This window comes from Panthera uncia, assembly GCF_023721935.1.
Source record: "Panthera uncia isolate 11264 chromosome C1 unlocalized genomic scaffold, Puncia_PCG_1.0 HiC_scaffold_3, whole genome shotgun sequence".
Lineage (NCBI taxonomy): Eukaryota > Metazoa > Chordata > Mammalia > Carnivora > Felidae > Panthera > Panthera uncia.
The window spans coordinates 32,540,106-32,560,677 of record NW_026057584.1 but is presented as its reverse complement, the minus strand read 5'-3'; the positions used below and the strand labels follow the sequence as shown (position 1 = coordinate 32,560,677).

At 37.1% G+C, this 20,572-nt stretch overlaps 1 protein-coding gene and 1 non-coding gene across 11 annotated transcripts in view; one reads left to right on the top strand and one right to left on the bottom strand.

Moving 5' to 3' along the window:
* The window catches only part of NBEAL1 (neurobeachin like 1), a 172,979-nt gene that overhangs the window by 136,038 nt on the left and 16,369 nt on the right, over positions 1-20,572 (top strand). For all 10 annotated transcript variants that reach the window (XM_049615135.1, XM_049615133.1, XM_049615129.1 and 7 more), the window contains 4 exons: positions 1,021-1,138; positions 10,507-10,604; positions 12,952-13,068; positions 17,371-17,460. In XM_049615135.1, the coding sequence (XP_049471092.1) occupies positions 1,021-1,138; positions 10,507-10,604; positions 12,952-13,068; positions 17,371-17,460 (423 nt within the window). The remainder of the gene's footprint in view (positions 1-1,020; positions 1,139-10,506; positions 10,605-12,951; positions 13,069-17,370; positions 17,461-20,572) is intronic.
* LOC125911953 (U6 spliceosomal RNA) lies at positions 13,105-13,212 on the bottom strand. Its single transcript, XR_007454532.1, has one exon. It is a non-coding gene; the product is annotated as a U6 spliceosomal RNA (small nuclear RNA).

Below are 20,572 nucleotides of genomic sequence, written 5' to 3'. Positions count from 1 at the left end.
ATTGACCTTGGCCATTTCTCACTTCAAGAGTCTTTGCTCTCTAGTATCCTGAAAATGAGAAATAATTTTATTTGGAACCCAGCAAGACCTGCTCCTTTATATTTTTCTTAAATTATGCTTAAAATCCAAATAGCTCTTTTTTTAAACTCATGTTACTCCTTCTACGCTTTATCACAGGCAGTTAAAAGCACAAATTATCAGTTAAAAACATTTTGCCTGAAAATCTCCATCCCCGTACAATACCCAGGTACTCATCACAACAAGTGCACTCCTTAATTCCCATCACCTATTTAACCCGTCCCTCCACCCATTGTATGGAAGTGTTGAATCACTATATTGTATACCAGAAACTAGTATTATACTGTATGTTACCCAACTGGAGTTAAAATAGAAACTGAAAAAAAATCTCTACCCCAGATTCATGAGGTAATTAGGTACTCTTTCTCTCTTTGATAGAACTAAACTTGAATCCCCTTTTCTCCCGTCTCCAATAACAATTGTCATATTGTCTTTCAAACCATCACTAACAGGCTTCAGGAGGTCCTTCAAGCCTCTCTGCCTGCCACCCAGTCCACCTTTTTAGTGGGGTGGTATCAGGTTGGGTAGGTTGGAGGGGGTGATTTCAGCCATCTTTAATCTACCCCAACTGGTTTGTTTCTTTGAAGTGAGTTTCTAGATGGCTATGTGAATGGAAATTTAACAAGAAAGATGCATCCATAGCCATCATTAAGTTTTTTGTTGTTGATATTTGGGCTATTAGAATATTTGAGTTATTTTCTTTAGCCATTAGTTAAGAGATATTTTGTATTATTAAATATTAATAAATATGTTTATATTGTACTAGATAGAATATATGTAAAATATGTAGTAGATGCTGATCAAATGTTTAACATGATTTTGATATAATTTTCTTTATAGTTGTAACATTTTTGTGTAGAAATGCTTGATTTACTTTTTAAAAAGACTCATATTTACATTGTTGTTAGAAGGTATCTCTATTATTATTTGTTCTTTTTCTAGGAGTCTGAATATGTTTCTGCTCATCTTCATGAATGGATAGATCTGATTTTTGGCTATAAACAGAGGGGTCCAGCTGCAGTAGAAGCACTCAATGTTTTCTATTACTGTAGTTATGAAGGTATAGCCTATATACTTTTTATCTTGTATTCAATCAATGGGAAGTATTATTTAATAGGTGGTTATACGTGGTATTTTGGACATGAGAAAGACATTTAAAAATAGTTTAAATGATCTTTTTTATTTGAAAGGTTAAGAGATTGATGTGTGTGTGTGTTTTTTAATTTTTTTAATGTTTATTTATTTTTGAGAGACAGAGACAGAGCACAAGTAGGAGAGGGGCAGAGAGAGAAGGAGACAGAATCCAAAGCAAACTCCAGGCTCTGAGCTGTCAGCACAGAGCCTGACTTGGAGCTCGAACTCACAAACTGTGAGATCATGACCTGAGCTGAAGTTGGACGCTTAACTGACTGAGCCATCCAGGTGCCCCTGATGTGTGGTTGTTTTAAATAGTAGTTAGGAGTATATGTGCAGATCTTCACTTTGCAGAGCAAAGGAAGCCATCAATAAAACAAAAAGGCAACCTACGCAGTGGGAGAAGATATTTGCAAATTATATATCCGATAAGGGGTTAACATCCAAATATATAAAGAATTTATACAACTCAAGGCGCCTGGATGGCTCAGTTGGTTAAGCGTCCGACTCTTGATATTGGCTCAAGTTGTGATCTGCCAGTCATGGGATCAAGCCCCATGTAGGTCTTCACGCTGGGCATGGAGCTACTTGGTATTCTCTCTCCCCTTCCCCTGCTTGTTTGCTTGTGTGCACATTCTGTCTCTCAAATAAAATTGAAAAAAAATTTATACAACTCAACACCAAAAAACAAATAATCCCATTTTTACAATGGGCAGAGGACCTGAACGGACCTGTTTCCAAAGACAACATACAGATAGCCAACAGACACATGAAAAGATGCTCAGCATCACTCATCATCAGGGAAATACAAATCAAAACCACAATGAGATATCGCCTTACACCTGTCAGAATGACTAAAATAAAAAAACATAAGGATAGCTGGGAAGATGGTGGTGTAGGAGGACTCTGGGCTCACCTTGTCCTGCTGATCGCTTAGATTCTACCCACATCTGTCTAAATAACCCAGAAGACCACCAGAAGGCTAGCAGAACAGACTCTCCAGAGCCAAGCATAGATAAGAGGCCCACGGAAGAAGGGCAAAGAGGCAGTGTGTGCTACACGGACTGGTAGGAGGGAGCCAGGACAGTAGAGGGACAGCCCACCAGGCAAGACAAAGCCCCCGAAGTCTGGCTTGCAAAAGTGGAAGGGCCGGACTCCGTGAGTTCTGACAGCCAGCGGGACTTAACATCTGGAATGTTAAAAGTCAATAGCTCTGCTCTCGGAGAGCAGGGAGAGAGAGTTGTTGTACCCTGAATGACAGAGCTCTGCAGGGGGAACAAAGGTGCTGGGAAGCGCCATTTCCCTCTCCCATCCCCCAGCTGAAATTCCAAAGGGAACCAGTTCCTCTCACCGAACTTGCTTGTACTGCGCAAACCCTCAACACTGATTCTGTGGGTCCATCCCTCCCACGGACCTGCCTCCCTCCTGGTGCTGCAGGGCCCCTCCCACAGCAAGGCTAGCTAAGCCTGCCCCTCCCACCCCTGTGCACCTTCAAGATCCACCCCATCTAATATGCCTTTGGTCAGATCCCATCAAAGCAGCACCACAACCCTGGCAGTGTGCAAGCAGCCCAGACAGGGACCACAGCACTCCACAGTGAGTCCTGCCCCTGGGAGAGGGGAAGATAAGGTACACACCAGTCTGACTGTGGTCCCAGCAGAGGGCTGGGGGCAGACATCAGGTCTGACTGCGGCCCTGCCCACCAACACAAGTTTCTCCAGATAGTACAGGGGAAGTGCCCTGCAGTTCCACACCACCCCAGGGACTACCCAAAATGACGAAATGGAAGAACTCTCCTCAAAAGAAACTCCAGGAAGTAGTGACAGCTAACGAATTGATCAAAACCGATTTAAGCAACATAACACAACAAGAATTTAGAATAATAGTCATAAAATTAACGCTGGGCTTGAAAAAAGCGTAGAGAACAGCAGAGAATCTAATGCTACAGAGAGCAAGAGACTAAAAAATAGTCATGAGGAACTAAAAAATGCTATAAATAGGGTGCAAAATAAAATGGAGGCGGCCATAGCTAGATTGAAGAGGAAGAGGAGAGAACAGGTGAATTAGAAGATAAAATTATGGAAAAAGAGGAAGCTGAGAAAAAGATTAAAAAAATCCAGGATATGAGGGGAGAATTAGAGAACTAAGTGATGCAATCAAATGGAATAATATCCATATCATAGGAATTCCAGAAGAAGAAGAGGGAGAGAAAGGGGCTGAAGGTATAGTTGAACAAATCATAGCTGAGAACTTCCCTGATCTGGGGAAGGAAAAAGGCACTGAAATCCAAGAGGCACGGAGAACTCCCTTCAGACGTAACTTGAATCAATCTTTTGCAAGACATATCATAGTGAAACTGGCAAAATACAAGGATAAAGAGAAAATTCTGAAAGCAGCTAGGGATAATCCGATCCTAACTTACAAAGGTAGACACATAAGAGTAGTAGCAGACCTATCTACTGAAACTTGGCAGGCCAGAAAGGAATGGCAGGAAATCTTCAATGTAATGAACAGAAAAAAATATGCAGCCGAGAATCCTTTATCCAGCAAGTCTGTCATTCAGAATAGAAGGAGATATAAAGGTTTTCCCAAACAAACAGAAACTGAAGGAATCATCACCACTAACCCAGTCCTACAGGAGATCCTAAGGGGGACTCTGTGAGTGAAATGTTGCAAGGACCACAAAGTACCAGAGACATCACTACAAGCATGAAATCTACAGACATCACAATGACTCTAAACCCATATCTTTCAATAATAACACTGAATATAAGTGGACTAAATGCTCCAACCAAAAGACATAGGGTATCAAAATGGATAAAAAAACAAGACCCATCTATTTGCTGTCTACAAGAGACTCATTTTAGACCTGAGGACACCTTCAGATTGAAAGTGAGGGGATGGAGAACTATCTATCATGCTACTACTAGAAGTCAAAAGAAAGCTGGAGTAGTCATACTTATATCAGACAAAGTAGACTTTAAATTAAAAGCTATAACAAGAGATGAAGAAGGGCATTATATAATAATTACAGGGTCTATCCATATGAAGAGCTAACAATTATAAATGTCTATGCGCTGAATATGGGAGCCCCCAAGTATATAAAACAATCACAAACATAAGTAACCTTATTGAGAAGAATGTGGTGATTGCAGGGGACATTAATACTCCACTTACAGCAATGGATAGATCATCTAGACACAGGATCAATAAAGAAACAAGGGCCCTGAATGATACATTGGATCAGATGGATTTGACAGATATATTTAGAACTCTGCATCCCAAAGAAACAGAATATACTTTCTTCTCGAGTGCACATGGAACATTCTCCAAGATAGATCACATACTGGGTCACAAAACAGCCCTTCATAAGTGTAAAAGAATTGAGATCATACCATGCATACTTTCAGACCACAATGCTATGAAGCTTGAAATCAACCACAGGAAAAAGTCTGGAAAACCTCCAAAAGCATGGAGGTTAAAGAACACCCTACTAAAGAATGAATGGGTCAACCAGGCAATTAGAGAAGAAATTAAAAAATACATGGAAACAAATGAAAATACAACAATCCAAACGCTTTGGGATGCAGCAAAGGCAGTCCTGAGAGGAAAATACATCACGATCCAGGCCTATCTCAAGAAAAAAGAAAAATCCCAAATACAGTATCTAACGGCACACCTAAAGGAAAGAGAAGCAGAACAGCAAAGACACCCCAAACCCAGCAGAAGAAGAGAAATAATAAAGATCAGAGCAGAAATAAACAATATAGAATCTAAAAAAACTGTAGAGCAGATCAATGAAACCAAGAGGTGGTTTTTTTGAAAAAGTAAACAAAATTGATAAACCTGTAGCCAGGCTTCTCAAAAAGAAAAGGGAGATGACCCAAATAGATAAAATCATGAGTGAAAATGGAATTATTACAGCCAATCCCTCAGAAATACAAGCAATTATCAGGGAATACTATGAAATATTGTATGCCAACAAACTGGACAACCTGGAGGAAATGGACGAATTCCTAAGCACCCATGCGCTTCCAAAACTCAAACAAGAAGAAATAGAAAACTTGAACAGACCCATAACCAGTGAAGAAATTGAATCAGTTATCAAAAATCTCCCAACATTGTGTATATAACAGAAACCCATGGGGGCGGGGAAGGAAAAAAAAAAAAAGAGGTTAGAGTGGGAGAGAGCCAAAGCATAAGAGACTCTTAAAAACTGAGAACAAACTGAGGGTTGATGGGGGTGGGAGGAAGGGGAGGGTAGGTGATGGCCATTGAAGAGGGCATTTTTTGGGATGATCACTGGAAACCAATTTGACAATAAATTTCATATATTAAAAAATAAAAAAATAAATCTCCCAATAAATAAGAGTCCAGGATCAGATGGCTTCCCAGGGGAATTCTACCAGACATTTAAAGCAGAGATAATACCTATCCTTCTCAAGCTATTCCAAAAAATAGAAAGGGAAGGAAAACTTCCAGACTCATTCTATGAAACCAGTATTACTTTGATTCCTATACCAGACAGACACCCAGCAGAAAAAGAAAACTACAGGCCAATATCCCTGATGAATATGGATGCAAAAATTCTCAACAAGATACTAGCAAATCGAATCCAACAGTATATAAAAAGAATTATTCACCATGGTCAAGTGGCATTAATTCCTGGGGTGCAGGCTGGTTCAGTATTCACAAATCAGTCAATGTGATACATCACATTAATAAAAGAAAAGATAAGAACCATATGATCCTGTCAATCGATGCGGAAAAAACATTGGGCAAAATTCAGCATCCTTTCTTAATGAAAACCGTTGAGAAAGTCGGGATAGAAGGAACATACTTAAACATCATAAAAGCCATTTATGAAAAGCCTACAGCTAATATCATCCTCAATGGGGAAAAACAGAGCTTTCCCCCTGAGATCAGGAACACGACAGGGATGTCCACTCTCACTGCTGTTGTTTAACATAGTGTTGGAAATTCTAGAATCAGCAGACAACAAAAGGAAATCAAAAGGCATCAATATTGGCAAAGATGAAGTCAAGCTTTCACTTTTTGCAGATGACATATTATACATGGAAATTGCGATAGACTCCAACCAAAGTCCAATAGAACTGATACACGAATTCAGCAAAGTCGCAGGATACAAAATCAGTGTACAGAAATCAGTTGCATTCTTATACACTAATAATGAAGTAACAGAAAGACAAATAAAGAAACTGATCCCATTTACAATTGCACCAAGAATCATAAAATACCTAGGAATAAACCCAACCAAAGATGTAAAATATCTGTATGCTGCAAACTATAGAAAGCTTATGAGGGAAATTGAAGAAGATACAAAGAAATGGAAAAACATTCCATGCTCATGGATTGGAAGAATAAATATTGTTAAAATGCCAATACTACCCAAAGCTGTCTACATATTCAATGCAATCCCAGTCAAAATTGCACCGTCATTCTTCTCAAAGCTAGAACAAGCACTCCTAAAATTCATATGGAACCACAAAAGACCCCGAATAGCCAAAGTAATATCAAAGAAGAAGACCAAAGCGGGAGGCATCACAATCCCAGACTTTAGCCTCTACTACAAAGCTGTCATCATCAAGACAGCAAGGTATTGGCACAAAAACCGACACATAGACCAATGGAATAGAATAGAGACTTCAGAATTGGACCCACAAACGTATGGCCAACTAATCTTTGACAAAGCAGGAAAGAAGAGCCAATGGAAAAAAGACAGTCTCTTTAACAAATGGTGCTAGGAGAACTGGACAGCAACATGTAGAAGAATGATATGAGACCACTTTCTTACACCATTCACAAAGATAAACTCAAAATGGATGAAGGACCTAAATGTGAGACAGGAAACCATCAAAACCCTAGAGGAGAAAGTGGAAAAAAAACCTCTCTGACCTCAGCCACAGCAATTTCGTACTTGACACATCTCCAAAGGCAAGGGAATTAAAAGCAAAAATGAACTATTGGGACCTCATGAAGATAAAAAGCTTCTGCACTGCAAAGGAAACAATCAACAAAACTAAAAGGCAACCAACAGAATGGGAAAAGATATTTGCAAATGACATATCAGAAAAGGCTAGTATCCAAAATCTATGAAGAACTCACCAAACTCCACACCTGGAAAACAATCCAGTGAAGAAATGGGCAGAAGATATGAATAGACACTTCTCTAAAGAAGACATCCAGATGGCCAACAGGCACATGAAAAGATGCTCAGCGTCACTTCTCATCAGGGAAATACAAATCAAAACCACACTGAGATACCACCTCACGCGGGTCAGAGTGGCTAAAATGAACAAATCAGGAGACTATAGATGCTGGCGAGGATGCGGAGAAACGGGAACCCTCTTTCACTGTTGATGGGAATGCAAACTGGTGCAGTCACTCCGGAAAACAGTGTGGAGGTTCCTCAAAAAATTAAAAATAGATCTACCCTGTGACCCAGCAATAGCACTGGTAAGAATTTACCCAAGCGGTACAGGTGTGCTGATGCATAGGGACACTTATACCTCAATGTTTATAGCAGCACTTCCAACAATAGCCAAATTATGGAAAGAGCCTAAATATCCATCAACTGATGAATGGATAAAGAAGTTGTAGTTTGTATGTACAATGGAATACTACTTGGCAATGAGTAAAAATGAAATATGCCCTTTTGTAGCAACGTGGATGGAACTGGAGAATGTTATGCTAAGTGAAATAAGTCAGGCAGAGAAAGACAGATACCATATGTTTTCACTCATATGTGTATCCTGAGAGACTTTACAGAAGATCATGAGGAAGGGGAGGGGGAAAAAAAGTTAGAGAGTGAGGGAGGCAAACCATAAGAGACCCTTAAATACTGAGAATAAACTGAGGGTTGATGGGGGATGGGAGAAAGGGGAAAGTGGGTGATGGGCATTGAGGAGGGCACCTGTTGGGATGAGCACTTGGTGTGGTATGGAAACCAATTTGACAATAAATTTCATATTCAAAAATATATAAATAACATGTTAGGGTGTAGAGAAAAAGGAACCCTTGTTCACTGTTGGTGGGAATGCAGACAAGTGCAGCCACTGTGAAAAATAGTATGGAAGTTCTTCAAAAAATTAAAAATAGAAGTACCCTTTGATCCAGTAATTCCACTAGTGGATATTTACCCAAAGAATAGGAAAATACTAATTTGAAAATATCTGTGCACCCCTGTGTTTATGGTAGCATCATTTATAATAGCCAAGATATGGAAGCAACTGGTGTCCATTGATAGATGAATGGATAAAGAAGATGTATATATTTTTATATGTACTGTATATGTACTATATGGTATATTACTCAGCCATAAAAATGAAATCTTGCCATTTGTAACAATATGGATGGACCTAGAGAATGTAATGCTAAGTGAAATAAGCCAATCAGAGAAAGATAAACACCATGATTTCATTCATGTTGAATTTAAGAAACAACACAAGCGAAGTGAGAGGCAAACCAAGATACATACTCTTAACTATAGAGAACAAACATAGTTACCAGAGGGGAGGTGTGTGTGGGAACGGGTGAAATAGGTGATGGGATTAAGAAGTGCACATGTCTTAGGGCGCCTGGGTGGCTCAGTCAGTTGGGCGTCTGACTTTGGCTCAGGTCATGATGTCATAGCTCATGAGTTCGAGCCCCACTTTTGGGCTCTGTGCTGACGGCTCGGAGCCTGGAGCCTGCTTTGGATTCTGTGTCTCCCTCTCTCTCTGCCCCTAACCCACTTGCATTGTGTCTGTCTCTCTTAAAAATAAATAAACATTAAAAAAAATTTTTTTTAAAAGCACAAGAGAGAAAACAAATGAACAAAGAAAAAAGACAAAAAGACTCTAAATACAAAGAACAAACTGGTGGTTGCCAAAGCAGGGAGGTAGGTGCAGGGAGGGGTGAAATAGATAAAGGGGATTAAAAAAAAAACAGTATGTATGGAAAATCTGATTGTAAATGTCAGTTATTGGTGTCATAAAAGTTTTTGATCTCTGACCATATGTGTCCTATTCAGTCAGGTCCTACAATAAGTATTTAGTGTTGAATTGTTAGCAGACTTTGAAAGAAGACCGTTAGTATTATAAATAACAAAGTCTTCAAATAATAGTAAGATGACATCATTCCAGTGTTTAGCTCAAGATGAAGAACATTTTCTGAAGGCTTTGAAATAGTGTTTTCAGGGCGACTGGGTGGCTCAGTCAGTTAAGTATTTGACTTCAGCTTAGGTCATGATCTCACTGTTCGTTCATGAGTTTGAGCCTGGCATTGGACTCCCTGCTGTCAGCACAGAGCCTGCCTCAGATCCTCTCTCTCCCTTGTCTCAGCGCCTCTCCCACTCATGCTTTCTCTCTCATTCTCTTCCAAAAATAAACATTAAAAAAAAAAGTAGTTTTCTTTTTTAATCATTCAGTAGATCTAATCCTAATAGTTCTAAAGATTGTGAATAGTATGAAGTTATGTAAATATGAGCAGAGTTCATATGCCTTTTGATAAATAAACAAGCATGCTCTTGCTTTGCCATATTCATTTGATAATAGTTTTGTAGGGAGGTAGTATCCATTTTGGTTATGAGCATAGGCTTGATTTGAAATCAGACTTACCTAGTTTGGCCAATTACTAACCATATCAAGTATGGCTGGGTATAATCAGTTAACCAGAATGTTACCTTTCCTAGTATTTGTTAGATAAATGGTAATTTATAGTAGTATTTTGCGTGATTATTACATTTGTTTCAGCTTGATTATCATGAAGAAAACAATTAAGTATACCGTGAATAATTTGTACTTTTCCAAGAGAAATTTTTATGGACTTCCAGTTAACTTTTGTTTGAAACATTTTGTTCTAAATAATGGATGGAATTTTTTGTTTTATTTTAAGAGAGAGCAGAAGTGGGAGAGAGAGAGAGGGAATCATCTGGAGCAGGCTCCACACTGAGTGTGGAGTCCAGAGCAGGCCTTGATCCCATGACCCTGGGATCATGACCTGAGCAGAAATCAAGAGTTGGACACTCAAACTATTGAGCTACCCAGTTGCTACCCGCCCCCACTTTTTTTGTTGTTGGAGAATAATAGATGGTACTTATTCTTATACATATTTAATGTTTGAAGTTTCGCTGTTTTTTTTTTTTTTAAGTGACCTCTCACAATATTCTTACAAATTGAAGAACGGAATAATATTTTATTGAAAATATACTCATCAGTCCCCAGTATATTTATCAGTTGTGTGTCCTGCTGATTTGTTTTCACTCTGTAGTGAGTTGACTTTTCCTTGTTTTAGGAGCTGTGGATCTAGATGCCTTAACAGATGAAAAGGAAAGAAAAGCCTTAGAAGGGATGATTAATAATTTTGGGCAAACACCTTGTCAACTGTTAAAGGTAAATCATAAAAGTTATTGATTGCATCAGAAGTCTAGAATTTTAATTGCTGAGGAGCAGTATTACTGGTGTTTTTAAGTATTTTAATGATTTAACGCTTTATCTCAGAATTTAGAATTTGACAAAAATTATACTGTCATTATATTATTAAAAAATAAATAGATTTAAATGTTCCTATTTTGAAATAACAAAATATTGTAGTCAAAATCCACGTATATAGTCAATAACTCTTAAGTCACAGAGGAGTTATATTTACTCAGGAAGCCAATCATTTTATTGTGTTTACATGACTAAAATGTGACTGGAGCAGGATTTGGATGCATGACTAGCTAACTCAAAAGCCTTTCTACCATGCCATGTCTCCTCTGAATATTAGCCATAATCCCCCTTATTGAACTACATCACTTTCCGTGTTCTATGGGCTATTATATATATCCTAATTATGATATTTTCTGCCTTAGTTTTATATTTATGCATTTGCCTTACTTTATTATAACTATGTTACAGGCAGCAACCTTTTCTTAATCATTTTATATCTTTCTTGCATATAGTATGTGTGCAGCAAATATTTGTGAATTGAAATCTCCACAGCTGTTATAGCAAGAGTGGATCTAAACTCTGGCTTATAGATCTTTTGTACTTCTGTTAAGTCAGTTATCACACCTAGCTTTGTAATTGCTACTATTCCTTAGAGTTTATTTAAAGCCTCCAACATGGGTTTTTTACAAAATAGTCATATTTAAAATCAGTGCTTTATCCCTATCTGCTGTGCAAAAGGAACAGAAGACAATAGAACACTTAAGTTTTGAAATAGATTCCATATTATTTTTGTACTGGCTGTACTTTTCTTTTTTTTATAAAACAAGTGCTAATTAGTTTTTATTACCATAAAAAATGACAGAGAAGTCAGCCTTTGATTTAAAATAAAGTGAATAAGAAATGCCTGGGTGGCTCAGTCAGTTAAGCATCTGTCTCTTGATTTTGGCTCAGTTCATGCATGATCTTGTGTTTTTTGAGTTCGAGCCCTGCATTGGGCTCTGTGCTGAAGGTGCAGGGCCTGCTTGGGATTCTCTCTTTCTTCCCCCTCTTTCTATCCCAACCCCACTTGCACCGTCTCTATCAAAATAAACATTAAAAACATTTTTTTAATAATAAAGTGACTAACATATGGATTGAGAGCTAATTGAGTACTATTGAAGTACTTATAGCTGTCATAGTATTTTCTATAATTGAATATTTTGTGATGGAGATAGAAAAATCCCCTATAGATGGAATTCTGTTCTGCATTTTAACTATGCCTTTTGCATGTTATTTTGATTTGCCGTTTACTTCTTATTTATAAAGGTAACACTGTTCTATGTCTCTGACATTAAAGTTAAGGAAGAATAATTTATTTGAAAACAAATGCAGCAATATGTATAATAGGATTCTGATAGTATTGACATTTCTATCTTATTTCAGGAAATAAGGATTCACCCATGTAAATTTTGACTTCTGAGCAATTCATTTAATTTTACCAAATACTTATTAAGCCTCTGACATACTCAATATAACAGGTATCGAAAATCCAAAAATGAGTAAGACTTGTTTTCTGACTTTAAGATGCCTACTGCTGGGGCACCTGGATGGCTCATTTGACTAAGTGTCTGACTTCAGCTCAGTCAGCATCTCACGGTTCATGAGTTTGGGTCCTTCATCAGACTCTGCTGGCAGCACAGAGCCTGCTTCAGATCTATCCACCCCCAACCCCTCCCCGCCCCGACTCCTCCCTGCTGGTTCTCTCTCTGTCTCTTAAAAATAAATAAAATAAAAATAAAAATAAAAATAAAAATTTTTTTAAAGATACCTGTTGCCTAGGGGCCCCTGGCTGGCTCAGTCAGTATAGCATGCAACTCTTAATTTTGCTATTGTGAGTTTGAGCCCCACATTAAGTGTAGAGATTATTTTAAAAAATAAAATCTTAAAATTAAAAAAAAGATAGATACCTATTGCCTAGTTGGAAGAGATAGACCATAAACAAGTATGTAATCCAAATTAGAAGTAAGTAACAAATAAAATACTAAACAAAGTAATATGCTGGTGAAGATAATCAAAGAGAATAATTAATTCTGGCTTAGAAATTCAAGATAGACATCAGTAAGAAAAACTTTAAAGTAGAAGTAGGGTTTCTTTAGAAATGAAAAGAGTAGGAATTCTGCTGAGGGGAGTACTCTGAAAAATGGCCTAGAATTGTCAACAGTGCATGGTATATAATCTGTTGTAACTAGAGCCCAGTATGTATGAAAGAATACAGTAAGATATGTCTTAATATAATTACGGAATTATTTTTCTTAAAATTATTTTGAAGGAACCACATCCTCCTAGGTTGTCAGCAGAGGAAGCAGTGCAGAAGCAGGCCAAAACAGACACTTCAACCCTGAACCTATTTCAGCACCTCTCCGAACTCAAGTCATTTTTTATAGAGGTAATATAAACTTGGTAATATCAAAGCATTTTCTCTATGAATTCTGTACACCTCAATGCTCCTTTTATTCTCCCTTGCGCAGGGGCCATGCTAATCTTCTCTGTATCGTTCCAATTTTAGTATATGTGCTGCCGAAGCGAGCACGCTCCTTTTATTCTCTATAGGGAGGGGCATCATAAATATTTAGTCCAAAGTCATAAATAATGTTGCAATAATATGTTCTTGGATTTTTAAAACAATTTTTTCTTTATTGATTATTTTTTTTAAATATATTTATTTTGAGAGAGAGAGAGAGAGAGAGAGAGAGAGAGAGAATCCCAAGCAGGCTTTGCACCATCAGTTCAGAGCCTGATGCGGGGCTCAAACTCAACAAACCATGAGATTATGACCTGAGCTGAAATCAAGAGTCAGATGCTTAGCCAACTGAACCTCCTAGGCATCCAGGATTTTTAAAACAATCTTATTGGGAGTTTTGTTTGCCACTGAGTGGTAGTGTGAAATGTTTCTCTTAGCTTTCTTTTATTTTACATTTTCTTGACAAGGAAGAATAAATAATTTGATTTAAATTCCTTTTTATGACAGCTGAGATGATAGGTAGAGGGTGTGTGAAATAACTCTTAATTACAGTGTCTGCATGTTTATAAAATATGGCCCAGTAAGTCAAATTGTTAATTGCTAATATCAGAAGGAATAATGAACTAAACAAGGTAGTTAATGCTATAATTGAAAGAGTGCTTTAAATTCAAATGTTTATACATGTTGAATTACTTAGCATGGTTCAGAATATGAATGCATTTATACCTATGAATTTGGTTAGGACAGATAATATTAACTCTTGGCAAGAAGAAAAAATGATAATGAAATGTTATTAAGAAGGGGTGCCTGGGTGGCTCAGTCAGTTAAGCATCCAATCCTTGATTTCAGCTCAAGTTATGATCTCACAGTTGTGAGAGCAAGCCTCATGTCTGGCTCTGTGTTGGGCAGGGATCCTGCTTGGGATTCTCTCTGTCCCTCTTCTTCTGCTCCTCCCCCACGCATGCATCTCTTCTCTTCTCTTCTCTTCTCTCTCTCTCTCTCTCTCTCTCTCTCTCTCAAAAAAATGTTATTAAGAATAGTTTGGGGGGAAAAAAAGAATAGCTTGGAGATGTGTGGAACAAGCAGTAACTCATGCAATACAGTAGAGTTTGGTAAACTTTTCCTAATTTAACCAGATAGTAAATACTTTTGGACTTTGTAATCCAGAGTCAAAATCAAGAATATTATGTAGGTACATAATTACCACTTAAAATATAACCATTTAAAAATTGGGGCGCCTGGGTGGCTCAGTCGGTTAAGCATCCGACTTCAGCTCAGGTCGTGATCTCACAGTGCGTGAGTTCGAGCCCCGCATCAGGCTCTGTGCTGAGAGCTCAGAGCCTGGAACCTGTTTCAGATTCTGTGTCTCCCTCTCTCTGCCCCTTTCCCTGTCTCTCTCTGTCTCTCAAAAATGAATAAACAAAAAAAAAAAAAAAAAGTAAAAATTAAAAACCATTCTCAACTTACAACCTATAAAACATGTGGTAGGCAGGACTTCAACCATAGGCCTAGTTTGTCAAACCCTGCACTAGAGCATCATTATAATGTGTTTCTTAGGTTCAGTACCATGGGGAGTCTTTAAAGAATTTTTTGATAATTTGGTATAAAAAATTTTAAGTTTGTTATAGTTAGCTTTAAACTGACTTTTACTCAAATGAACAATGTTGTAGTAAGCTCTACGGTATTTTAACGTAAATGTTTTCACATGTCTGTGAAAGCACTTCATAATTAATCTTTGTCACTCCTTTCTTAAATTCATGTTTAATGAGATAGTTTTTTAGTGTTTAATAATACAAACTCCCCAGAATCAGTTGTTTTCCCAAAGTATCTAAGTCAGTTGCCTGAAATTCAGCATAAATAGAAACAGTACTTAGAAATGATGACTAATTTGGGGCACCTGGCTGGCTCAGTTGGTGGGGCATGGGACTCTTGATCTTGGGGTCATGAGTTCAGGTCCCACGTTGGGCAAAGAGCTTAGTAAAAAAAAAAAAAAAAAAAAAAAGATGATGACTAATTCCCAGATGTGTTCTGGGTCCCCAAGACCACCCTCAGGTTTGGTGATTTGCTAGAAAGACTCACAGGATTCAACCTATTATTATACTCACAGCTAAAATTTATTACAGTGAAAGGATACAAAACAACATCAACAAAGGGCAAAGGCACATCGGGTGGAGTACAGGGGAAACCAGGTACAAGCATCCAAGAATTAATCCTATCCCAGTGGAGTCACATAAGATGTGCTTAATTCTACCGGTAATGAAATGTGAAAACAAATTTGTCTACCAGGAAAGCTCATTAAAGACTCACCACCCAGGGCAGGTGTTGTGTTTTGTTCTGTTTTGTTTTAGACTTTATTTTTAAGTAATCTCTACACCCATTGTGGGACTGGAACTGACAACTGTGAGATAAAGAGTCACATGTTCTACCAACTTAACCAGCCAGGCACCCCAACACCCAGGGTTTTTATTGGAGGCTGGTAACATGAGCAACCTCTGCTTAGCACATGCTAAAATTCTAGACCCCAAGTACAAAAGCGCATCTTCAGCACAAGCCATATTGTTTGCACAAATAATCTAGAAATAATGAGCCACTTTTATCATTGAAGACAAGTCTTATATCAGTGTAAGGAACTCTGCCCACCAAGTTCCCAGATACCAGCCAAGGGCCAACCTTACAAGAAGGCCTTTCTAAGGAGAGCTATCTCAGGATGCCTGGGTGGCTCAGTCAAAGTGTCCAACTCTGGCTCAGGTTCGTGAGTTTGAGCCCTGCATCAGGCTCTGTGCTGACAGCTTGGAGCCTGGAACCTACTTCAGATTCTGTGTCTCCCTCTTTCTCTGCCTCTCCCCCACTAGCGCTCTGTCTCTCTCGCTCTCTCTCAAAAATAAACAAACATTTAAAAAAATAAAAAAAATTAAAAAGAGCTGTCTCAATCCTTCTGTGTTAACTCTCCACTGCACATAGGGCAACCCATAAAACCCTCTTTATCCCATAATCTGATGGACATGTAATACTATATTTATTATGCAATGGTGATAAAATGATTTCACCATGTCTAATCATTTGCAACTTTGTTTTTATAGAATAATACATTCCAAGTTCCATTTGCAACTGCAGTGACATCTGTCCCTCTCTGTACCCACTGTGTCACAGGGTAGCTATCCTCGGGACCAGTATCTGGAGCAGGATAAAAAACACAAGAAATATCCTTGGGTACTAATAATTTGTTAATCCCTTTACATCACCATAGGGGAAGGTATTTCCCCACTCATTCATATGAAAAAAGGTCTCTATAGGTCATCTCTTCCTAGTTAAAATGGTGAAGAAAACAGGTAGCAGTGAAAGCAAGGGCCTAATAAATAGTTTTCTTCAGACACCATTTTCATTTATGCTTGTTCAAATGTAAGTTCTTTTCTTGATCTACAGAGTGAAGAGAAAAGATAGGCACTAACTTTTTATAGTTTATCATTGATTATTCATATGAGGCTCTTAGAATAGCACCTGGTACATAGTATATACCCAATAATATTAAGTTATAATTTACCTAATAAATGTTAGGTATAATTTATGAACTACTCTCACAAAACTTAAAACAAATCATTGTTCTGTTTCACGTTATATAAGATAAATGCCAATTTTCTGAGAACTCTTTATTTTCTCGTCCTATTGTTATGGCTTACAGAGATTGCCTCAGTTAATGGGATAGATCTGTGTTTTGAAAGTTAAACCCAAAAGGAAATTCTATAGAATATAACCAGTTGTCTCATTTGACTTATTTGAGCAATGTACTCTTATATGGTCTATATTTTCTACTTTATATTAATGCCAGTATGGCAAGGGAAAAGGAAAGATTCTAAATCACTGGCTGTTTAAATGGTTGATACTCCTTGAAATCTGCATCTGTTTCACAGTGAAGTAGTAGAATACAAGAAAATGATGGGTTTGAGAAGTTTCAAGTATGCCATCCAAACATGGTATATAATTCCTTTCCTACATTTTTTAGCCTTTTTAAAGAATTAAAGTACATTTCACACACACTATTATATTAGTTTCAAGAGTACAGCATAGTGATTCTCCTTTCCTACAATTTAATTAAATGATATGTTTTGATAGAGTAAAATGCTGTATTACCGGGTTCATTCTTGTTTAAAGAAATAGAAGTTTTCAATAACTTTTAACTAATAAAGATAAACAGAACCAGCCACTAAGCCTCCGTCTTTTATTTTATAGGGAATTAGTGATGGTATTCCACTAATAAAGGCCATTGTCCCCAAAAATCAGTCTCGCTCTTTTATGTCTCAAGGCAGTCCTGAGTTACTGGTAAGTAGATTTATGGCTTTTTCTCACTGCTATGTTTGTATACATTACAACTCATCAAAAAAATTGAGAAAACATGGGGCATCTGGGTGGCTCAGTCAGTTAAGTGTCCCAACTTCATCTCTCAGGTCGTGATCTCACGGCTCGTGAGTTGGAGCCCTTCAGATTCTGTGTCTCCCTTTCTCTCTGCCCCTCCCCCACTCACACTCTGTCTCTCTCTCTCCTTCAAAAATAAAAATAAATAGACGTTTTTAAAAAATGAGAAAATAAAAAAAAATTAAAGACTTTTTAAATAATAAAGACAATTTTTATGGAATTATTTTGACTGAGTATAAAAAATGTATCTTCTAGATACACAGCTTTTATTTCAAGTAGTTAACTGTAATACACTTCTTTTTTTTCTGTCAATGTGTCTTGATTTATTTTTTGCTTTTGGTCAATTTTTAGAGTCAAAAAATTTGTTTAAGTTTTCATTTAAATTCCAGTTAGTTAACATACAGTATACTACTAGTTTCAGGTGTATAATATAGTATTGTGTACATCACCCAGTGCTCATCACAATAAGTATACTCCTTAATCCCCATCACCTATTTCACTCATCTCCCCACTCATCTCCCTTCTGCTAACCATCAGTTTGGTCTCCATAGTTTCTTGGTTTGCCTCTCTCCCTCTATCTGTTTCTCCCCCTTTACTCTTTGGTTTTTTAAATGCCACATATGAGTGAAATCATATGGTATTTGTCTTTCTCTGACTTATTTCACCTAGCATAATACTCTCTAGCTCCATCCATGTCTTTGTAGATGGCAGATTGCATTCTTTTTTATGGCTGAATAATATTCCATCATTATCCATTCATTAGTTGATGGACAGTTAGGCTATTTCCATAATTTGGTTATGGTATGTAGATAATGCTGCTATAAACATCAGGGTGCTTGTATCCCTTTGTGTTAGTACTTTTGTATTCTTTGGATAAATACCTAGTAGTGTGGTTGCTGGATGGCAGGGTAGTCCTATTTTTATCTTTTTGAGGAAACTTCATACTGTTTTCAGAGTGGCCATACCAGTTTACATTCCCACCAACAGTGCAAGAGGGTCCCCCTTTTCCACATCTTCACCAACACCTCTTGTTTCTTGTGTTGTTGATTTTAGCCATTCTGACAAGTGTGAGGTAATAATTCATTGTAGTTTTGATTTGCATTTCCCTGATGATAAGTAATGTTGAGCATTTCATGTGTCTGTTGGCCATCTGTGTATCTTCTTTGGAAAAATGTCTATTCATGTCTTCTGCCCATTTTTTAATTGGTTCATTTGGTGTTTTGAGTGTTCCATTTTATTAAGTTCTTCATATATTTTGGATACTAACCTTTATGAGATATGTTCTTGGCAAATATCTTCTCCCATTCCATAGGTTGCCTTTTAGTTTTGTTGATTGTTTCCTTTGCTGTGCAGAAGCTTTTTATTTTGATAAAGTCCCAATAATTTATTTTTGCTTTTGTTCCCCTTGCCTCGGGAGACATATCTAGAAAGAAGTTGCTGTGGCCAATGTCAAAGAAGTTAGTGTCTGTGTTCTCCTGTGGGATTTTTATGGTTTCAGGTTTCACATTTAAGTCTTTAACCCATTTTGAATTTACTTTTGTGTATGCTATAAGAAGGTAGTCCCATTTTATTCTTTTGCATGTAGCTGTCCAGTTTTCCCAATACCATTTGCTGAAGAGATATTCTTCTTCCCATTGGATATTCTTTCCTGCATTATCAAAGATGAGTTGACCATATAGTTGTGGGTTCATTTCTGGGTTTTCTGTTCTGTTCTATTGATCTGTGGGTCTATTTTGTACCAGTACCATACTATTTTGATTACTACAGCTTTGTAATATAACTTGAAGTCTGGAATTGTGATGACTCCAGCTTTGCTTTTCTCTTTTGTGTTTCCATAAAAATTAGAGGATTGTTTGTTCTAGTTCTGTGAAAACATGATGTTGACATTTTGATAGGGATTGCATTAAAACTGTAGGTTGCTTTGAGTAGTATGACTTTTTAAAAATATTTTTTCTTCCAATCCATGAGCATGGAGTATCTTTCCATTTATTTTTATCATAAATAGATGTTGTCCTTTGCCAAATGCTTTTCCTGCATCTATTGAAATGATCATATGGTTCTTTTCCTTTCTTTTATTAATGTGATGTATCATGTTGGTTGATTTGTGAATATTGAGCCACCTTTGCAACCCAAGAATATCCAGCTTGATTGTGGTGAATGTTTTTTTTTTTTAATGTTCTGTTGGATCTGGTTTGCTAGTATTTTTTAAAGAACTTTTGCATCTATGTTCATCAGGGATATTGACTTATATTTCTCTTTTATATGGTATCTTTATTTGGTTTTGCGATTAGGATAATGCTGGCCTCATAGAATGAAATTAAGTTGTTCATCTTTTTCTGTTTTTTTAGAATAGTTTGAAAAGAATAGGTATTAACTCTTTTTTAAATATTTAGTAGAATTTGCCTGTGAAGCCATCTGGTCATGGGTTTTTTGTTTGTTGGGAGTTATTTTTGTTACTGATTCAGTTTCTTTGCTGGTTATTGGCCTGTTCAAATTTTCTGTTTCTTCCTGTTTCGGTTTTGGTAATTTATATGTTTCTAGGAATTTATCTGTTTCTTCCAGATCATCCAGTTTGTTGGGGTATAGTTTTTTACAATATTCTCTTATAATTGTTTGTATTGCTGTGATGTTGGTTGTTATTTCTCCTCTCTCATTTGTGATTTTATTGAGTCCTTTCTCTTTTCTTTTTGAATAGTATGACTACAGGTTTATCAATTAATTTTTTCAAATAACCAGCTCCTGTTTTCATTGATCTGTTCTATTGTTTTTTTAGTTTCTATATCTTTTATTTCTGCTCTAATCTATTATTTCACCTCTTCTGCTTGCTTTAGGATTCATTTACTGTTCTTTTTCTAGCTCCTGTAGGTATAAGGTTAGATTCTTATTATTTATATAAATGATCTTGCTTCTTGAGGTGGGCCTGTATTACTTTGTACTTCCCTTTTAGGACCACTTTTGCTGGATCCCAGAGGTTTTGGACTGTTGTATTTTCATTTTCAGTTGTTTCCATGTATTTTTT